Source organism: Vipera ursinii, assembly GCF_947247035.1.
Source record: "Vipera ursinii genome assembly, chromosome: 3".
In the NCBI taxonomy this organism is placed as follows: domain Eukaryota; kingdom Metazoa; phylum Chordata; class Lepidosauria; order Squamata; family Viperidae; genus Vipera; species Vipera ursinii.
Window position 1 is genome coordinate 66,397,513 of NC_139516.1, and position 18,164 is coordinate 66,415,676.

At 40.5% G+C, this 18,164-nt stretch overlaps 1 protein-coding gene across 1 annotated transcript in view; it reads left to right on the top strand.

Moving 5' to 3' along the window:
- The first annotated feature begins 6,615 nt into the window (after window positions 1-6,615).
- The window catches only part of HOOK1 (hook microtubule tethering protein 1), a 40,319-nt gene continuing 28,770 nt past the window's right edge, over window positions 6,616-18,164 (top strand). The window contains exons 1-3 of the mRNA XM_083359300.1: window positions 6,616-6,832; window positions 15,013-15,098; window positions 16,857-16,929. Of these exons, the coding sequence (XP_083215426.1) occupies window positions 6,782-6,832; window positions 15,013-15,098; window positions 16,857-16,929 (210 nt within the window). The 5' untranslated portion in view covers window positions 6,616-6,781. The remainder of the gene's footprint in view (window positions 6,833-15,012; window positions 15,099-16,856; window positions 16,930-18,164) is intronic.

Consider the following 18,164-nt stretch of genomic DNA (forward strand, 5'->3'; position numbering starts at 1 on the left):
ATCGGGTCAAAAAAAGCTGCTTCCTTATCTTTGACCTGAGACCCCATTTGTAGTTTTAAGTCACTGCTGGTTTAAAAAAAGCATCAGAGCTGGGCTCTGTTTATTTTGAGCTAAGTCCAGCATCTCAGATGAGTTATAAAAAGAAATTGGTATTACACAGAGTTAATGATTCATTGAGGCATTTGCATGCCACTTGAAAAATCTCTCCATCTCTCCTCAAAGACTAAATCGGCAGATTGATCTACACACACACACACACACACACACACACACACACACCTGTACAAATGCTTTTGAGTCAGTCGTGACTTCTGATGACTACCTAAACTAGTCCCTGCAGTTTTCTTGGAAAGATTTTTGGAAGTGGTTTGCCATTGCTTCCTTCCTAGGGCTGAGATGTGGTGGCTGGCCCAAGATCACCCAGTTGGATTTGTGCCTAAGACAAAACCAGAAGTCATGGTCTTTTGGCTTTTAGCTTTTCACCACTACACCACACTGGCACTCACATGTCTATGTACACACATGTGTGCTCTCACACACATGTACACACATGTACAAAGATAGAACTAACACTATCTTGCCATTATTTCTGGTTTAGAGGCTATTAAATTAACAAAACAAGTTACACTAAAAAAAGCATATTGAATTAAAGATTCAGTCTTGTTTTCTCTTTACTCAACTAGAGATCTAGAGAGGAAGTTTTCAGATGTCAAGCATATAAAATACTTCAATAGACCAGTTATTAGAAGTTGTGGTGCAGATTTATTTATTTACTTAGACCCAACACTCCCCATTCAGCATGTGATCATAACAAGAGCAAGCCTTGACCCTGAGATTTACAAGGTAAGAAAGTAAGAATACATTGTGTGATTACATAGGATTAAAGAATACTGAGACAGGAAAAGAAAAAGAAAGAATAACTGAAGGCCAAATATGTATATGTCTTTCTTCCTGCTATATGATAGTACAGGAGAATGGCTATTGAATGACAGGTGGAGAAGTGACAAAATCAAGTTCTATAATTATGGTTATAGTTTAGTTATGCAGGTATCTGTTGTACAGAAGGATTCAAACCTCAGGAAGGGTTCAACACTGGTTGAAAAAGGTGGTCCTGACCATTCCTGGGATTTGAGCCATGTGGTCATAGATCATGACCAACATGTTGAATTGGACCTGGGAGCAGATGAGTGGCCAGTACATAAATCAAAGCACTGTTAAACTTATTATCTGAGCCAACTTTGGCTTCTGAGTTATCTTCAAAGGCAGCCCCATGTATAGTGAATTTCAGTAACCTAATTGTAAGGTGAAGAGGGCATGAGTTATAACAGTTTTTCACTCCAAAAAGTCTTAGAATTGGCATACCAATCAAGTCTTGGTAAAGAGCTCTCTGACCATGGCCTGCATCTACTGCTCTATAGAATATGCAAATCCAAGAGGACCTGAAATCACAGATCTGCTGTTCTCTGTTCACTACTGTTAAGAACACCCTGGTTTTACATGCGTGTTAACAGATCTATGAAGTACTCAACTTTTGTTCCTCTTCTATTTCAGCTTTTTGTATTGTAACTCGTACAAGATCTCTCAATCCTCAGAGATGTTTTTGGGTAGCATACAATGAGGAAGGATCAACCTACTTTCTGTAAGCCGAAACAGCTCACCTTTGGATATCGCTTATTACATCCTAATGTAAATAAAAATTGCATAAAGTTCAGCTAAATTTAATTTTTAAGTTGTGTTCATTTTTCCTGTATGATTTCAGGGAAGAATTTAGCAGAGAATGTGAATAAGACCTCCAGCACTTAATCTAAAATTGAAATTAATATTAAATATCTTTTTCAAAATGCTCTATCTTTACTTTCTGATGTCAAAAAAGAAAGAAAGAAAAGTTACTTTCATACTTAAATGACAATCTCCTTCTCCCCCCCCCCTTTTTATCTTATGCACAAGAAAATACAAAAACACATTTTTTAAAAAAAATTAAATTCACATCATCTTACTTACTTACTTGGTCCCTGAAGAGGCACACAAGGAATTAAGTATGACTACACTTTAGTGGATGCCTTGGGACAACTCTTTTTTTAAAAAAATGTTCTGATCTCTCTAGGTTAGTGTGACAGAAGAGTGTTGTGATAGAAAGTCACAGCCCATACTTTATTAAGGTGGGCCATTTATTTTAGTTAATAATTAACATGTTTGACTAATGTCAAGGTTTTGTAGAATTTCCAAATACTTGTGGAAGCCTTTATTCATCATATTTATAAGAATTAAATAATTAAAATTATGATTTAGTGATTTCAGAAAGATTCCAGATCTTGAGATATTAAATTAGGAACTATGTACATGTCCATCTTTAGACATATTTGCAAATCTAATAAGCTATCAAGTAAGCGTTGAAAGGAGGAAGATAGAACTTAAAATAATTGCATAATTATAAAGTGGAGGTGTAGTTCATTCCCCTTGCCGAGGGAGTCAGAATACACATAAAAACAGATAGAAAGAATACCTGCAGGGGAAGATTATTGCTGAAATAGAATCCATGCACCGTATTAATGTAGATTTGAACACCATAGAGTAATATCTGGCAACCTACTTCTGATGATTACTAGGATAGATGAAACAGACCATGTATGACCTACCTTCAGGTGGTCTATGTAGCTTCAGAATGATTTTACTCATCAGCAACCAAAGATAGAGATAAGAAATCAACTTGTTCTTCAACCTTCTGAAGGGCTCAATTGAGTATAGACATGTCTTCCAACAGAGTTTGCACAACCTGTTGTTTCCTGCACCAAGCCCTCCAAATTTTTTTTTTTTGTTGTTGTTGTTGTTAGCTGCGAAGTCGTGTCCGACCCATCGCGACCCTATGGACAACATTCCTCCAGGCCTTCCTGTCCTCTACCATCTTCTGGAGTCCATTTAAGCTCACGCCTACTGCTGTAGTGACTCCATCCAGCCACCTCATTCTCTGTCGTCCCCTTCTTCTATTGCCCTCGATCTTTCCCAGCATTAGGCTCTTCTCCAGTGAGTCCTTCCTTCTCATTAGGTGGCCAAAGTATTTGAGTTTTAGCTTCAGGATCTGGCCTTCTAAAGAGCAGTCAGGATTGATCTCCTCTAGGACTGACCGGTTTGATCGCCTTGCAGTCCAAGGAACTCGCAGGAGTCTTCTCCAGCACCATAGTTCAAAGGCCTCAATTCTTAGGCGCTCAGCCTTTCTTATGGTCCAACTTTCACTGCCATACATTGCAACTGGAAAATTATTTTTATTTTATTTTAATTCCATTTATATTCCGCCCTTCTCAGAAGACTCAGGGCGGCTTTACAAACTTAGCAGTATGACAGACAGTGATTAATTCTACTAGAAACCAGATCTGTCTGGTCTATCCATTTATTCTAAAGCCTCTGCTTTTAGCTAGCTTCCTTGAGCTCCTCAACTGGGATAGAACAAAGCAGAGTTTTATAAACTGCCTGAGGCATTGTGTGAACAATTACAGTGCTTTGCTCACCCCTTGTCCTCCTGAGAAGGTTCAGAGTTCTGTCCCAGGAATAAAAGCTAAATCTGTTATTTATGTTGTATGGGGGGGGGGGAATGCATCCTGGTGGGGCAAAATCCCTCCTGTCAAAGGTATCCAACAAAGCTAAAAAGATTAGGTATGGATTGGCTCTTTTATTACATTATCAAATCAAGTAAAACAACAACAATCCATATCTAATATGTTTAAGTCAGCACGACAAATTGAAACAGATGAGCAGAGAGGTGCTTTGGTTCAATGAAATTTGGAGAGAAGCAGCTCAAAACAAGTTCACAAAGCATTCAACCAACTTGCTGCTAAGGATGAAGGTTAGCTCTGTTGCTTTGCTTCAGTGTGCTTCATAGGCCCTCTGGAGCCTCTTCAAATACTTGCACAGATTGGAGGAAACTTTGATGCAAGGGCACCTGTGGAAAAATTGCTTCTACTTTTTTTTTTGCAAATGCTGAACGTTTATGAGGGGGCTTCACACCATGTCGTCCTTCACAGCTTCCTCTTACTATCTTTTGGTACTTAAAAAGTGGAGGAGGTGCAAAATGACACTTTTCTCCTCACAGCCTTTTTGGTGTTTACAGATGCTAAAATTGTAGCTCTGAATCGTGCCTTGGCTTCTCTTTCGATTACACTTTACAACAAACTATCACAGAACAGATGTGAGTGATTACTGCAGAACTGATACTTTATCATTCTACGCAAACCTGTCAGAACAGATATCTATGGTGAATAAGCGTGCATGTGTCTAGGAATATGTGTGTGTGTACATATACACATATCCAAGGAATACAAAAAAATAAAATAAAAAAATCAAGCCCCTTAGATAATTTATTGTAAACATTAAAAGTTCAAGTTGGCTGTCATTTTCTTCTAAGCATTTCCTGACTTGATTGACATATGACTTTTGAATATTTTTAAGTACAGTATTATTAATAAAATTAATACATACTGTGATTGGCTTATAGGCCCTGACTTTTGATACAATCTGCATAATATACCCACACAACTAATAAACACATGTGAACATTTGAAAGAATATCATATAGACTCCTGCAAATCTGGGTGTTTGCCCATTCACAAAAGGATTGCTATAGAGAGATGTAGGCAGATACACTACACCATGGGTGTCAAACTTGCCATGTCATGTGACGTGTCGCAACACATCGCAACTTTTTTTGCATTGCTGGAGCTGGGGTGGGCACGGACTCCATATGATGCAATCGGCCTGGCAGTTTGACATCCCTGCACTACACAATATATCAGGCAGTGAATGGTAAACTTGCTTCCTACTTTCCAGCATGGGAAAGTAGGATTAAACCAATTCTGATCTTATTTGGACTTCTAATAGTTCTATCAGTAATTTAAGACTCACATTATCTCCCAGGGACATTGACTATTTATGTGGTGTGGTTTTGAGTTACTTAATAACTCAATACTTGGCAGCTCAGTAGAATGAAAAACAAAACAAAAAAACCACTTCGTGTGAAAGATCAAATTCCTTCCTAATTAATTAAACTGACGTTTATTTTGTTGTCAGTATATTTTGTTATACTCCTAATAAAGATCATAATGAGAGTAAACTAACAGTTTTCTAATGGTGTCTAGCATTCACTCTCCACCTAATATGAAAAACAGACAATCATTTCTTTAGTGTAATATGTGTGTATAATTTTTATATTCTGGATATTCTATCATAAGTCACCTTTTCTCAGTGTTGTTGTAACTCTGAACAGTCACTAAATGAACTGTTGTTAAGTCGAGGACCACCTACACCAGCTGTTTTAAGCGTCCATCTATATTTGCCCCATCCCGGTTTTATGGAGAGTGCCTTCCTCCAGCAGGTGATGTCCGGTAGAAAGTGAGACGAACCCACAGCGATACAACAATCCTTTTCCTTAAACTTGGCCCACAATCACACTGTGGTTGGCAACAGAGGGCCTGTTTAGGGGGCTTTCCCGCTGGCTGAAAGGTAGCGCTTTATCTCAGCGGTAAGGAAGAGACCACAAGCACGCTCCCTAAAGCAAGGGGGGGACCACTGGTTCCCCACTTGTGTCTCCAGGTAAAGCCTACGTCGTGCTTGATTTGCAACCCATCGGGTTCCTAACAGGTGTTGCAAGCGAGGAAAAGCGCCCCCAAAGACAGCAGGGGAAAAAAAAACGGGGAGGGGCCTGCATGGGCAGAACAGCCTACGACGCTCCGACAAATGCCTAGTTCAGGGGGTAGGCAACCTCGGCTCTTTTATGACTCATGGACTTCAACTCCCAGAATTCCCGAGTCAGCTATTTTCTCCCTCTTTCTCTACAGTTGCTATAGAAAGTAAAAACTAATCTGAGAATTGGGCTCCAGCATTTTCACACTTCACTCCCTTAGCTTGGGTAGGCTTATTCAAAACTAAATCCTGGTTTAATTGGATTTCAGTTGAATCAGTAAGAAAGCCCTTACACGCATTTGAGATCTTTAATTTGCTTTTGCAGTGTTATAACAATTCAATGTCACAGATCCATTATTTGAATAGAATAGAGCTGGAAGGGACCTTGGAGGTTTTCTTGTCCGCCCCCCTGCTCCAGCAGGAGAACCTATACCAGGGGTAGGCAACCTCGGCTCTTTTATGACTCGTGGACTTCAACTCCCAGAATTCCTGAGTCAGCTATGCTGACTCAGGAATTCTGGGAGTTGAAGTCCACGAGTCATAAAAGAGCCGAGGTTGCCTACCCCTGGCCTAGTTAGTAGGATCATCGAGGGGGGAAGCACGGAACAGCTTCCTCTCGTCCACTCCTATTTGGAGCTCCGCAAGTCCAAGCGCACTCGCAATCAGTCCTGCAGGGGGCGCCCTAGCCAATCCCTGCGATGTCCTTCCCCCCCCCCACCCTCCTTTCCCATTCGCAGCGCCTGGGATGCAAATCTCCCTCGGGAGCCGCCTTTTGGATGGACTCCAAAGGAGGCTGGAAGCTGCCCAATAAGCTTCGTTGGCCTGGTTTTCCTAACTATTAATTGGTCGGCTCCCGCGTCAAACATCCGCACGATTCCTCAGGGACGAGCCCGACGAGGGGAGGGGCTAAAGGTTGCCGGGGAGAGGAGCGCGCGCGGGGGGGGGGGGTGAGGCAGCTGGTTAAAAGTTAAGGTAACCCCGGCCGTGGCTGACACGTAACCTGCGCCTTGCGCTCGGCGTTGGCGCACCGTGCGTGGCGTAGGAAAGCCTGGCGGCGGCGCTGTGGCTGCCGCCGTCACGGTTGTCATCCAGTTGCGTGGAGGCCGCCGTCATGGAAGGGAGACCTGCCGACCAGCTGCTTTGCGACAGCCTCATCCTCTGGGTAAATGGCGAGGGAGGGGGCGAGAAGGGGAGGGGAGGGGAGGCCGCCCCCGCCTCCTGGTCTAATCGGTGCAGGAGCCCCATTCACCCCCCCCGCCCTCCTTCGCCGCCTGCCACTCTCGCGCTGCGACTTCTGTTGCCTCCTCGAGCCGGTTCCGCGCGCCCTTTGGACTCGCCGTCGCGAGTCAACTCAAAGTGCGGAGGGAGGGAGGGGGGGAATATGCCCTGGAGCGGAGCTGCACATCCAATATGGAGATCTGGGCGACTGACCGACCCTCCGCGCTCCTCTCCCGCTTCGCCTCTGTTGGCCCTTCGCGCGTCCCGAATGCGGGTTTCTGTGTTCAGACGAGTTACCTTGCTCAACCTTGCCCTAAGGAGCTACAATTTGGCTCCCCACAACCGCCTCTCTGGCTTGTCGTTTATCTCTGAGGACCCAGATTGTTGGGGGGCAATTAAGCTGACTTTGTAATAATGCCGCTTGGGGTGTGTGTGTGTGTGTGTGTGTGTGTGTGAAAGCCTTAATAAGCAGGCATATACATAGAATGAAGGCTACTGCTAAGCTTGTAAGCCGCCCTGAGTCTTCGGAGAAGGGCGGGATATAAATGGAAATAAAATAAAATAAATAAAATAAAAAATAATAAGCAGGCATATACATAGAATGAAAGCTACTGCTAAGCTTGTAAGCCGCCCTGAGTCTTCGGAGAAGGGCGGGATATAAACGGAAATAAAATAAAATAATAAATAAATAAATCTCCGTTCCGCATAACGTGCCCGGGGTTTATTGGGTACACCGTGCGTGTGTTGATACGCGTCGTGTTTATGGGAGCCTCTTTACAGGGGGCCTCGCTTTGGTGGGTCAATAAAAGTTTAAAAATGGTTCTCAGTGGGATACCCTGTGAGTAACTCTCCAATGTAACCTGCTTGGAGGAGCGGGGCAGGGTGGGGTGGGGGGAGAAAGGGGAGGCTTTTGCTCCTGAACCCCTAAATTCTCTTTTAATTTTTGTATTTCCTATTTATATATGCCCTGTTCACCGCCCTGAGTCCTTCGGGAGAAGGGCGGTATATAAATTTAATAAATGAAATGAAATGAAATGAAATGTATCTCTGAGCCAGAGAGCTTTTAGACATATAAATTTCTGGTGCTGCCTTTCAGTAAGTCAATAAGGAGTGAATCTTGTTTTCCTTCCGTATACCAGATTTTTTTTTCTAGGAAGCAGTGATAGGAAATCGTGGAAGATAATGTTATGGATGAATCCCGCCCCATCTCCTTTAGAAACACGTGCTTGTTAAAGGGCAAAGAGAAAATCTAAGAGGCTTTCAATGTTCTGTCAAAGCTTGTGTGAAAACGTTACTTTAAAAAAAAAAAGCCAAAGGATTTTTAATACCTTGCATATGGAAACCATCGGGTAGACTCTTCAGCTTTTCTTTGGTTTTGAAAATAACTTTTCGACATTTTATTAGCTGTTTGCGGGACCAACACCTGAAAACTTATTCCACGGAAGAGTGAATTATTAATCTGTGCTATATCATAGGAATGTATACATTCTGTATGAATTAAGGTGAATTTTACTATGCAGGTTCTAAAAGTAAGGATGCTGAAAATATTCATGCTGTGGCAGGCATTTTTGAGCATGTATATAGAGGATGTGCCTGTCTGCTGTTTCCAGAAACAGGTTCTATCTTGTTTTGGAATTAGAAACTTTTAAACTTTCATTGCAAGGTATTTGATTGTTTTTTTCCTCCGCAAGTTATTGGTGGTTAAAAAACAAAAAATCAAGAAATCAACAAAGTTGTTATTGATCTTCCTTATTAAATCTTTGCACAATGCAGAAATCTCATTTACAATATTGGGATATTTAAAACAATATACAAAAATTAATTCAAAAATAAAAAATCTAGTAAGTAATAACCCAGTCCTTTATTATAAATTTTCACTTGCATTCCACTGAGTTTTGTTTCATTTATTTTCCAGTAGCCTAGTATCTCTTTGTTTTTTCAATGAATTTACTTGATAAACGTGCCGTTATTGCCCCTTTGCTCTCTTATTTTGTAAGAAAAGTTTTAATTGAGTCAGTTTGGTCTACTTGTTAAGGCACGAAGCTAGAAAATAGGAGTCTGTGAATTCTAGTTCTGTTTTAGGCATGAAAGTCAGCTGGGTGACTTTGGGCCAATCATTCACTCAGCCCAACCTACCTATTGTGGGGGAAAATAGGAAGAGGAAGGAGTATTAGATATTTCCCACCTTGAGACACACACACACACACACACACGTATGTATGTATGTATATATAAACATTTGATAGGTAGATTGTTTAACATCAGTGATAGGGTGATTCTGTGATGACTCTAACTGTAGGTTTTTAGAGCAATTTAAAGTGATCTTTGTGATCTTTTTTAATGGAAGCACTCTCATATTGCTAGGGATAAGAAGTAACTTATAATTTAGCACAGGGACCCCAGTCCGTGCACCACTACTGGACCAGTAATCAGTCCACACAAAGAAGCAAAGCCCCATCTGCAAGATGCAGGCAGCATACAAAACCACGCACCCTCCGGTCTGTGGAAAAACCTTTCTCCACGGAACCAGTCCCTGGTGCCCAAAAGGTTGGGGACCTCTGCTTTAGCAAGTAAAAGCTACTATTTTAATTATTTATTTTTGTTACTATGCCGTCAGAAGTAACATACACGTTAAGTAACTTTAATTTGGAACTTTAATTTGGAACTTTACTGATTAAAATTGTTCCATATAGCAATGTTTAATTTCTGTCATACAAATTAGAGATCTGCAAAACTGGTTACTACATCAAAACCTTTATTTGACATAGAAAAACATAAATGATTTGCAACCTTGGCTCTTTTATGACTCATGGACTTCAACTCCCAGAATTCCTGTCAGCTGAGTCTAGATTGCCAAACAACTCTCAGCATTTTCACAAACTTTTATCAATTTGGAAAATTAAAATAATTTATTACTTAATTGTAGAACATTTTATGGTTTTCAGAATGTTGACAAAATACATGCCTACTATTTCAGGGACAGAAGGTGTTTATATTAAGACTATAATTAGAAACTTTAAAAATAAAATACATATTTAAAAAACCTGTTGAAACATTTATAACACTTTATCATTAAAAATCTTTAATGGGATGAATGTTTTTCTTTTATTTGCTTACTATTGGGACGCGGTGGCTCAGTGGGTTAGGACGCTGAGCTTATCAGAAGGTTGGCAGTTTGGCAGGTCGAATCCCGAGTGCCGCATAACAGAGTGAGCACCTATTACTCGTCCCAGCATCTGCCACCTAGCAGTTCGAAAGCACGTAAAAATACAAGTAGAAAAATAGGGACCACTCCGGTGGGAAGGTAACAGCGTTCTGTGCGCCTTTGGCATCTAGTCATGCCGGCCACATGACCACGGAGACGTCCTCGGACAAGCGCTGGCTCTTCGGCTTTGAAACGGAGATGAGCACCAGCCCCTAAAGTCGGAAACAACTAGCACACATGTGCGGGGGAACCTTTACCTTTTACCTTAGAAAGAATGCTGAAATGTTGGGGGTTTTTTTGTATCTGCAGTAGTAACAAATTGGCTTCCTTACTTGGTTTTTTCCCCCCACAAAATAGTACAAAAATATATCAAAGAAAACTGTGTGTTTGATCTAAATCCAAAACCATTTGGTGGAGCTAGGTTCACTTTTTGTTTTTTAGATGATAGTTGGAAACTAAGTCGGTCAGATTCTCTTATTCGTGGACTACCATGGACTGGGTTGATTATAATTATGAATGGACTTAAAACCCAAAAGAATATGGTAGTATTCTAAAAGAAGGGAGCATGATCAGTCAAATGCTGCAGATGGTGGCTTTGAAGTTCATAAGAGACTCTAGAATTCCTACAACAGAGAAATATGGTAAGTGAAAATGACTGGTGCTTCTAAATTGGTAGCCTAATGTAGCAGAAAAATACTTTTGAAGTTAAACCAAAACCAGGTTCTCTGTCAATCACCTCCTAAAATTCTTAGTTGCCAGGCAGTTTGACAATCAGTGAAGTTTTTGTATAGAACACCTGTGTTCATTTCTGCAGAATGCCAATGTTCCATAGCACGCAATTTGAAAAGCATTATTCTAGCCATTCCCAAATCATTCAAAAATAGTTTATAAACAGTTTTTTATTTTGTTTTTTAATCTTGTTTTGTATTGCATGAAATAGTTCTTGGGTTTTAAGCCAAAGGAAACTAAGTGAAAGGGTATATAGGAAAGGGCAGTGGTTGGATTCAGCCAGTTTGCACCACTTTGGCAGAACAAGTAGCTAGTTTTTTTGTTGCCCAGGCCCAGAATGGACTTCAGGAAGAGGCATCCACACAGAAAACCGGTTGTTCACATATTTGAATCCCACCACTGGGAAAGGGTACAAAAATGATTTCGTTTAACAATTTTTGTCATTTTACATCCCTTTGCATTCATTCAACCTGATAGATGGTTGACAGCTAGGTGGAAGTGCACATTCTTAACACTTGGTTTTCCCACCATCTCTTGTAAATCTTAATACTTGTTGTTTGTAATACTTAACATTCTTGGTTATGCAGAATTACTTTTTGGGGGAGGGGGTCAATCTTTTTCTCTATAGTTATAGATTATAAAACTTAATACTCTTTACAGTAAAATAATGTAAGCTATAAACCTTTATTATAATGAGTTTGCATTTTGCTACAAATACAAATCTAATATAATCACCTGACTAGCTGAATTTGGACATCCAGTTATGGCCACAGGTTTTGTATGTAATTGTGTGGATTATATGTTTACTTCTTTTTTTTCATTGTCTCATCATACTCTAAATAAGTAAGTAAATAAATAGCTGCTACTGCCTCCAAACTGTAATTAATAATTTTCTAGTGATCAATGAAACAGTAATAGAAATATAAGATGCTCATAATACAAAATTAAAAGTTATAATTTAACCATAATAACAAACCAATTTATGTTTCATAGAATCTTCAAAACAAATCAGATTTTTAAAAAGTTTACAAAAACCTAATAACATGGAGATAAATCTGATTATGTTCTACAAGGCAAATGCCTCTGCTGAGGAGCAGTATTTATTTACAATCAATATTTTTTCATGTTATTGGCACCCACTTTCTTCCAGAGTTTATAATTTTTACCTCTTAGCAAAAGCACACATTTATAGTCATCTAGCTTAAATATAAGAATGTATTACATACTATTTATAATTATGTAGTTTTAATTAGAAGGTATGCTTAGAATGATGACCAAGGGTATCTGAATAATTTTCAGTTGCCTAAGAACAAACAGATTAGCAGAATATAGGAATGCTGGGGAAATTAAAATACTGAACAGAAATGTGTCAACCCCTGAAGTGGATTCCTTATCTCTTAAGGATCTCATAGGAGTTCATGGTTAGATTTCATAAGAACAGTTCACTTAACAAATTAGCTATCCTTTGACTGATAAGATATACTCTATAATTTGATTTATTAAATTAAAATAGATTGATGGAGCATTGGAATTCTTTTAAAATTACACATGGGCCACAAAAAAATTAGACTATTTCTGGTGCAGATAGCATGAACCAGTACCAGATAGAAAAAAAATTCCACTGAATGAGCTTTTTTTAAAGAGTAATTATGTTTGCAATCCAATAAAGTTTGTAGAGCTGGGTTGTAATATTGATTACATAAAGAAATCCAAGTGAACTATTTTAGTCTATCAGCATATAAGATTGACTTGCTAACAACTATTTCCTGTCAAAAGTGGTTTCCCATTGCCTACATCCAGGATGTTGTTTTGAATTTCCAGTCTGTCTAAAGCCTTGGGATTTTCCGGTATTCTGTATTAAGGACAAACCAGATCCCTACTGTTCTTGGATATTGTTCAGATTAGTGAAAATGAAATAGCTGTTGCCACCTAAGGATATTATAGCATATGCCCGATTGTAAGGAACAGGTTCCTTCCGATGGTCTGTATTGGAACAATAAATGTACAACCTAGGTATTCAAATCCTGCTCATAGTATGATGGTAATGCAGCACAGAGAATTCTCCTTAAGTAAAGCAAAGAATAAAACTATGAGCAGAAAGCATATTTCCAGTAGTGCAAACTTATTTTCTTGGCATACTACAAGAGGGAAGATTGATGTTCTTGCCATTGTCTCTTAGACCAGGGCTTTTCAACCGGTGGTACGCGTACCACCTTTGGTACACAGCCCTGCCCAGACAAGTGTAGTGGGGGAGTGTCAAGGAATAATTCTTCCTATCAGAGGGCGATGGACTGTGCTTCAGATGATACATAATGAATGAGCCAGCACAGGCAAGGACTTACTGTGAGTCCTCCAGAGCTGCAGAGTGGCTGGGCCAAGGCAAAGGCCCCAGGCTCACGTCTGGCTCACCCCCCCATGAGAAAGGAGGAGGAGGGGCTATAAAAAGAGGCAGTTTGGGCAGGATAGGGAGAGAGAAAAAAAGCAGCCTTGGGAGTAGGCGGAGTTAGCTCTAGCTGCACCAAAGAGAAAGGAGGAGGAGGGTGGGGGGAGAGGAGAGGAGATCAAGCAGGCCAGCCATGAGTTGATCTACAACTTCTGTGGCAGCCATCTGTGCTGGCAGCAGCAAACAGGCAAGAAATGTAGCAGGGGAGGGGTCGCCCTCCACGAGGAATGAAGAAAGATAGCAATGAAGAAAGGCAGCATTGGCTGGAGGTGAGGCACAGAAGGAGAGAGATGGAGAGTGGAAGAATTCTTATGTGCCTTTGTGACTGAAGTTCTGGGCTTTGTGCAATGTGGGCTTCTTAAGAACACAAAGCCCACAAAACCCTTAAGGAGTGTTGGGCCATTTCTATTTGGCTGATGGCAGATGTCTCATGTTAGCTTCTATTGCTCTGTTATTGTTAGCTGTAAGTTTTGCTCCAAGGGATTTTGAAATATTTTGCTCCTGAATGGATTTTGCCTGTAGCATTCCTTTACTTATGAATGGAGCCATTTGGGGAGGCTGCCTTAGCCGGCAGCCAGTACTTATCTACATCTTTTTTTCTTCCTTAAGTGCCGGCTGCAGGCTCCTTAACTTTCCTTTCTGCCAGTAGCTATTTCTTAAAGGGGAATGTGCCTTTTTAAGCTAGTTCCCTCAGTGGCTTATCTTTTCTGTCTCTGGAGGCTTTTCCTTGTTTGATGAATATATGGAAGAGGGAAAATGGGGGGTTCAAATTCTTCCTGCAGAAGGAGATGGAAATGAGAAAGAGGGAAGGAAGTCCCGCCTTAGCACTTGGCCATCAGCAGCCCTGCCATTGACTTTGCTTGTCAAAAGGTTGCAAAAGGGGATCGCATGACCCTGGGGCACTGTGACCATCATAAATATGAATCAGTTGCCAAGGATCCAAATATAAATCACATAACCCTGGACATGCTGCAGTGGTCATAAGTGTGAAAAATGGTCATAAGTCATTTCAGTGCAATTGCAACTTTGAAAACAATTTTTTTTTGGTCATCAAGTTTTTGACACCTTGCTAGGTGGTACTCGATTGCCATATCCTAACAGTGGTACAATCGGTGAAAAGGTTGAAATGCCCTGCCTTAGATGGATCTTCTCCTTAGGATCTGCCGATCCCTCTATAACAAGAAACAGAGGGAAAGGGCAGCAGAAATGATGAAAGGCAAAGTCCTTTTGCAGAACATTAGATTCCACTTAATACTTTCAGATATTCAAATATTGTCTGAAATATTTTTAATAATAGAAAAATTACTCTTATTCTTATAAAATAAATCACTTGGCAGAAATATAGTCTTTCATTCCAGCTTAATGAAAATTCTTTAGTATCTGATTTGGAGCATACTATCTAATTATATGACTTATGCCTTCTCTGTCAGCCTATAAATGAAACATTTAACATCTATAAAGTCTGTGGTCTCAAGAATGCCCAAGAGGCTATTAAAATTTCAAGAATTCTTGTACATAGAGCACCTTCCCTTTTAATATATCTGTACAGATGAAATGTTTGCTCTTGAGATGGATTGAGATTATTAATTAGTTTGAGCAAAGATTCATTCTGCGTATAATTTTCAAATTGACCACTCAGCTAGCCTGCTTCACACCCACAATATGGTGGGCTACTTTTATGTATAAGGGTGACATTCTTTTTTATTCGTTTGCTATCCTAAACACTTTGTGATTTCTTTCCCTCTAGTTGCAGACATTTAATATTGCTAAATCCTGCAGAGAAGTACAGGACTTAACAAATGGCGTAGCCCTAGCATATGTCCTTCACGAAATGTAAGATATTTATTATTATTTTTCATTATTGAACATGCATGCCACCTGATTCCCAGTGACTCTGGGTGGCTCATAACAGTGAAAATGAGGAAATTTCAGTAAAATAAAATAAAAAAAGAAGAAAACAGTGACAAGAATGACAGAGCGGATAGAATGAAGCAGGAAATCTCGAATGTTCCCTCATCAAAGGTGTGGGTGAAAAGTCAGGTCTTCTCTGCTTTTCTAATGAACAGCAAAATAAGCAGAGCGCCTTATTCCAGAGGGTAGATGCTGCACTTCTTCCCAATAGATGATATTGTTTAATCAAAGGAACTAGAATGTACCTATGCTGAATCAGTCAGATAGATACTATGGGAGACAGGTAGTCCCCTCAAGTAATGTACTAGACCGGGGTAGGCAACCTCGGCTCTTTTATGACTCATGGACTTCAACTCCCAGAATTCCTGAGCCAGCCAAGCTGGCTCAGGAATTCTGGGAGTTGAAGTCCATGAGTCATAAAAGAGCCGAGGTTGCCTACCCCTGTACTAGACCATATGCCAGATAGAGCTGTACTTTGACACATATCCAGAAACAAGACTAGCAACTAGTGCATCTCATGAAGTAGAGGTATTACATAGGCCAGGAGTAGGCAACCTTGGCTCTTTTATGACTCGTGGACTTCAACTCCCAGAATTCCTGAGCCAGCATGGCTGGCTCAGGAATTCTGGGAGTTGAAGTCCAAGAGTTATAAAAGAGCCAAGGTTGCCCACCCCGGACATAGGCATACTGAAGCATGGTGGGCAAGTTGGAAGTGGGCTTTTTCAGGCCAAACAAGAGGTTAAACCTTGAACAAAACATGAGAGGTGGCTAGAACTGAACTCTCTGCCAATCACAACGTTATCACTTAGTTTTATTAATGGGGGGATGCACACATTCATTTCACATTTTTAAGGGTTTTGTGTGTTGCAAAGTTTGGCAACTCTGAATCATTTTATATTATCTGAATTCTATTAAAACATGGACACACTTTAATGAAAATAGGCTTCTGAAAGGCTGTTAATTATTTAAAAGAATTATTAAATTACTATTGTGCATTATATTGAAAATATTGTACATTACCATGTTACTCTCTAGGGAGAAAGTCACAGTTGCAGAAATTGGATCACTGTAGGAGACTGGGAAGATGGAGGAGATAAGAGCATACTCAAATCATTTGTAGAATTAGAAAACAATATTTAAAAACATATATGAAAAAATTTGAAGGCTATAATTCTATCCAGTAAAAGGTGTGCATAGTGATTAACTTCGCAATATCATAAAATATTGGATGTCTGTTGAAAAAAAATAGAAGGAAAGGGAGAGAAAAAAGTGAATTAGTTTCCTACTGTATCCTGAAAAAGGGCATGGCAGGTTGGCTGAAATCCCAGGCAGAAATATTTCTTGCTGTAGGAGAAGATAGGAGATTCCACTTGCAATTGAATTAAAATTGCAAGTTGGAAGACAAGGTACTCTTCAAGTTTCTTGTCATTCATAGCTATTCTGGGGTGCATATAATAGAAAATCACATGTACTTGTCACCATTCCATTTTCAGAAGCATCTCCTAAACCGCAAAGCTCTATGTCACTAGATACAGTCCAATTTGCTTTGCCATATAAGACCATATAAGACCTCATTGTTTACTGATTATTGCAACAAACAAGGTTGAAGCTGACTGGTGAAATTCAGGTTTTCACCACCATCACCAAAATAAAATTAATAACAGACTGATTTTATTTCAGCGATCCTGCCTGGTTTGACAAAGCTTGGCTAAGCCGTATTAAAGAAGATGCTGGCGAAAGCTGGAGAATTAAGGTAATGGAATATTGTTTGCTTATGATTCAGAATGTTCGTAGAGCCGGATTATTTTGAGGCTATGTGTTCAAATAATAACCATGACATATGAAACCCCTAGATCGGACCTGGACATTAATCCAGCCCTTTAGATGTCCCTGTCCAGGATGAGTGAGGTCAGTCAGAAATTAGGTAAAGGTAAAGGTTCCCCCGCACATGCGTGCTAGTCGTTTCCGACTCTAGGGGCCGGTGCTCATCTCCGTTTCAAAGCCGAAGAGCCAGCGCTTGTCCGAGGACGTCTCCGTGGTCATGTGGCCAGCATGACTAGATGCCAAAGGCGCACGGAACGCTGTTACCTTCCCACCGTAGTGGTCCCTATTTTTCTACTTGCATTTTTACGTGCTTTCGAACTGCTAGATTGGCAGAAGCTGGGACGAGCAACAGGCGCTCACTCTGCTACGCGGCACTCGGGATTCGACCCGCCAAACTGCCGACCTTCTGATCGACAAGCTCAGCGTCCTAACCCACTGATTAAGCAGGGCTTTACTGCCAGAAGTAGCAATAAGGGGGGGGGAGTCGCCTTGGCCCCTCTTGCACATCAGAAAGTGTGCAGACTGATCTCTCCTAAGACTGCCGGAGTTGTGGTAGACCATTGCTTCTGCTGGTGGTGCGGTAGACTGGTCCCTCCTATGGCATTAGAGGCCTGGTAGACTGGTCCCTCCATGCATTGCTTTTATTTTGAAAGCAGCTGCTGTTTTTTTTTTCAATTTACACATGCGCGTGCACGCCAACGGAACTTCACAGGCCTATTCGGCCCTCCAGAGCAGTCCCAGTTTCCCATTAATTGCCCACTTCTGCCTTCGATTACATTATCGTAGAAAACACAAACAAACCACTTCTTTCCCAATGATTTGAACAGTTATGTGATTTTTTTTGAGGCTCACAATGCTGCTTTCAGAAGTTGCATCTGTCTTCCTCCACCTGCAAGCCCATACTATTTTTCTTCATTTTTTTTATTGAATCCTGTTTCACGAATTTACACTGTTACTATAAATGGATTGAAGTATCTAATAATACCAATTATAAATAGCATATGAAATCCTTTTACAAAACAGCAGCAGAGGTTTACTTGTAATGAGGAAGCTTGACTTCACTGTATCAACAAATTCAACCCATCCAGGGGACCAATACCTAAGTGACATTAGGAAAGCATTTTTTTGAAGGGTGACTAGGATGGCTTCGCCTAACATTATTTC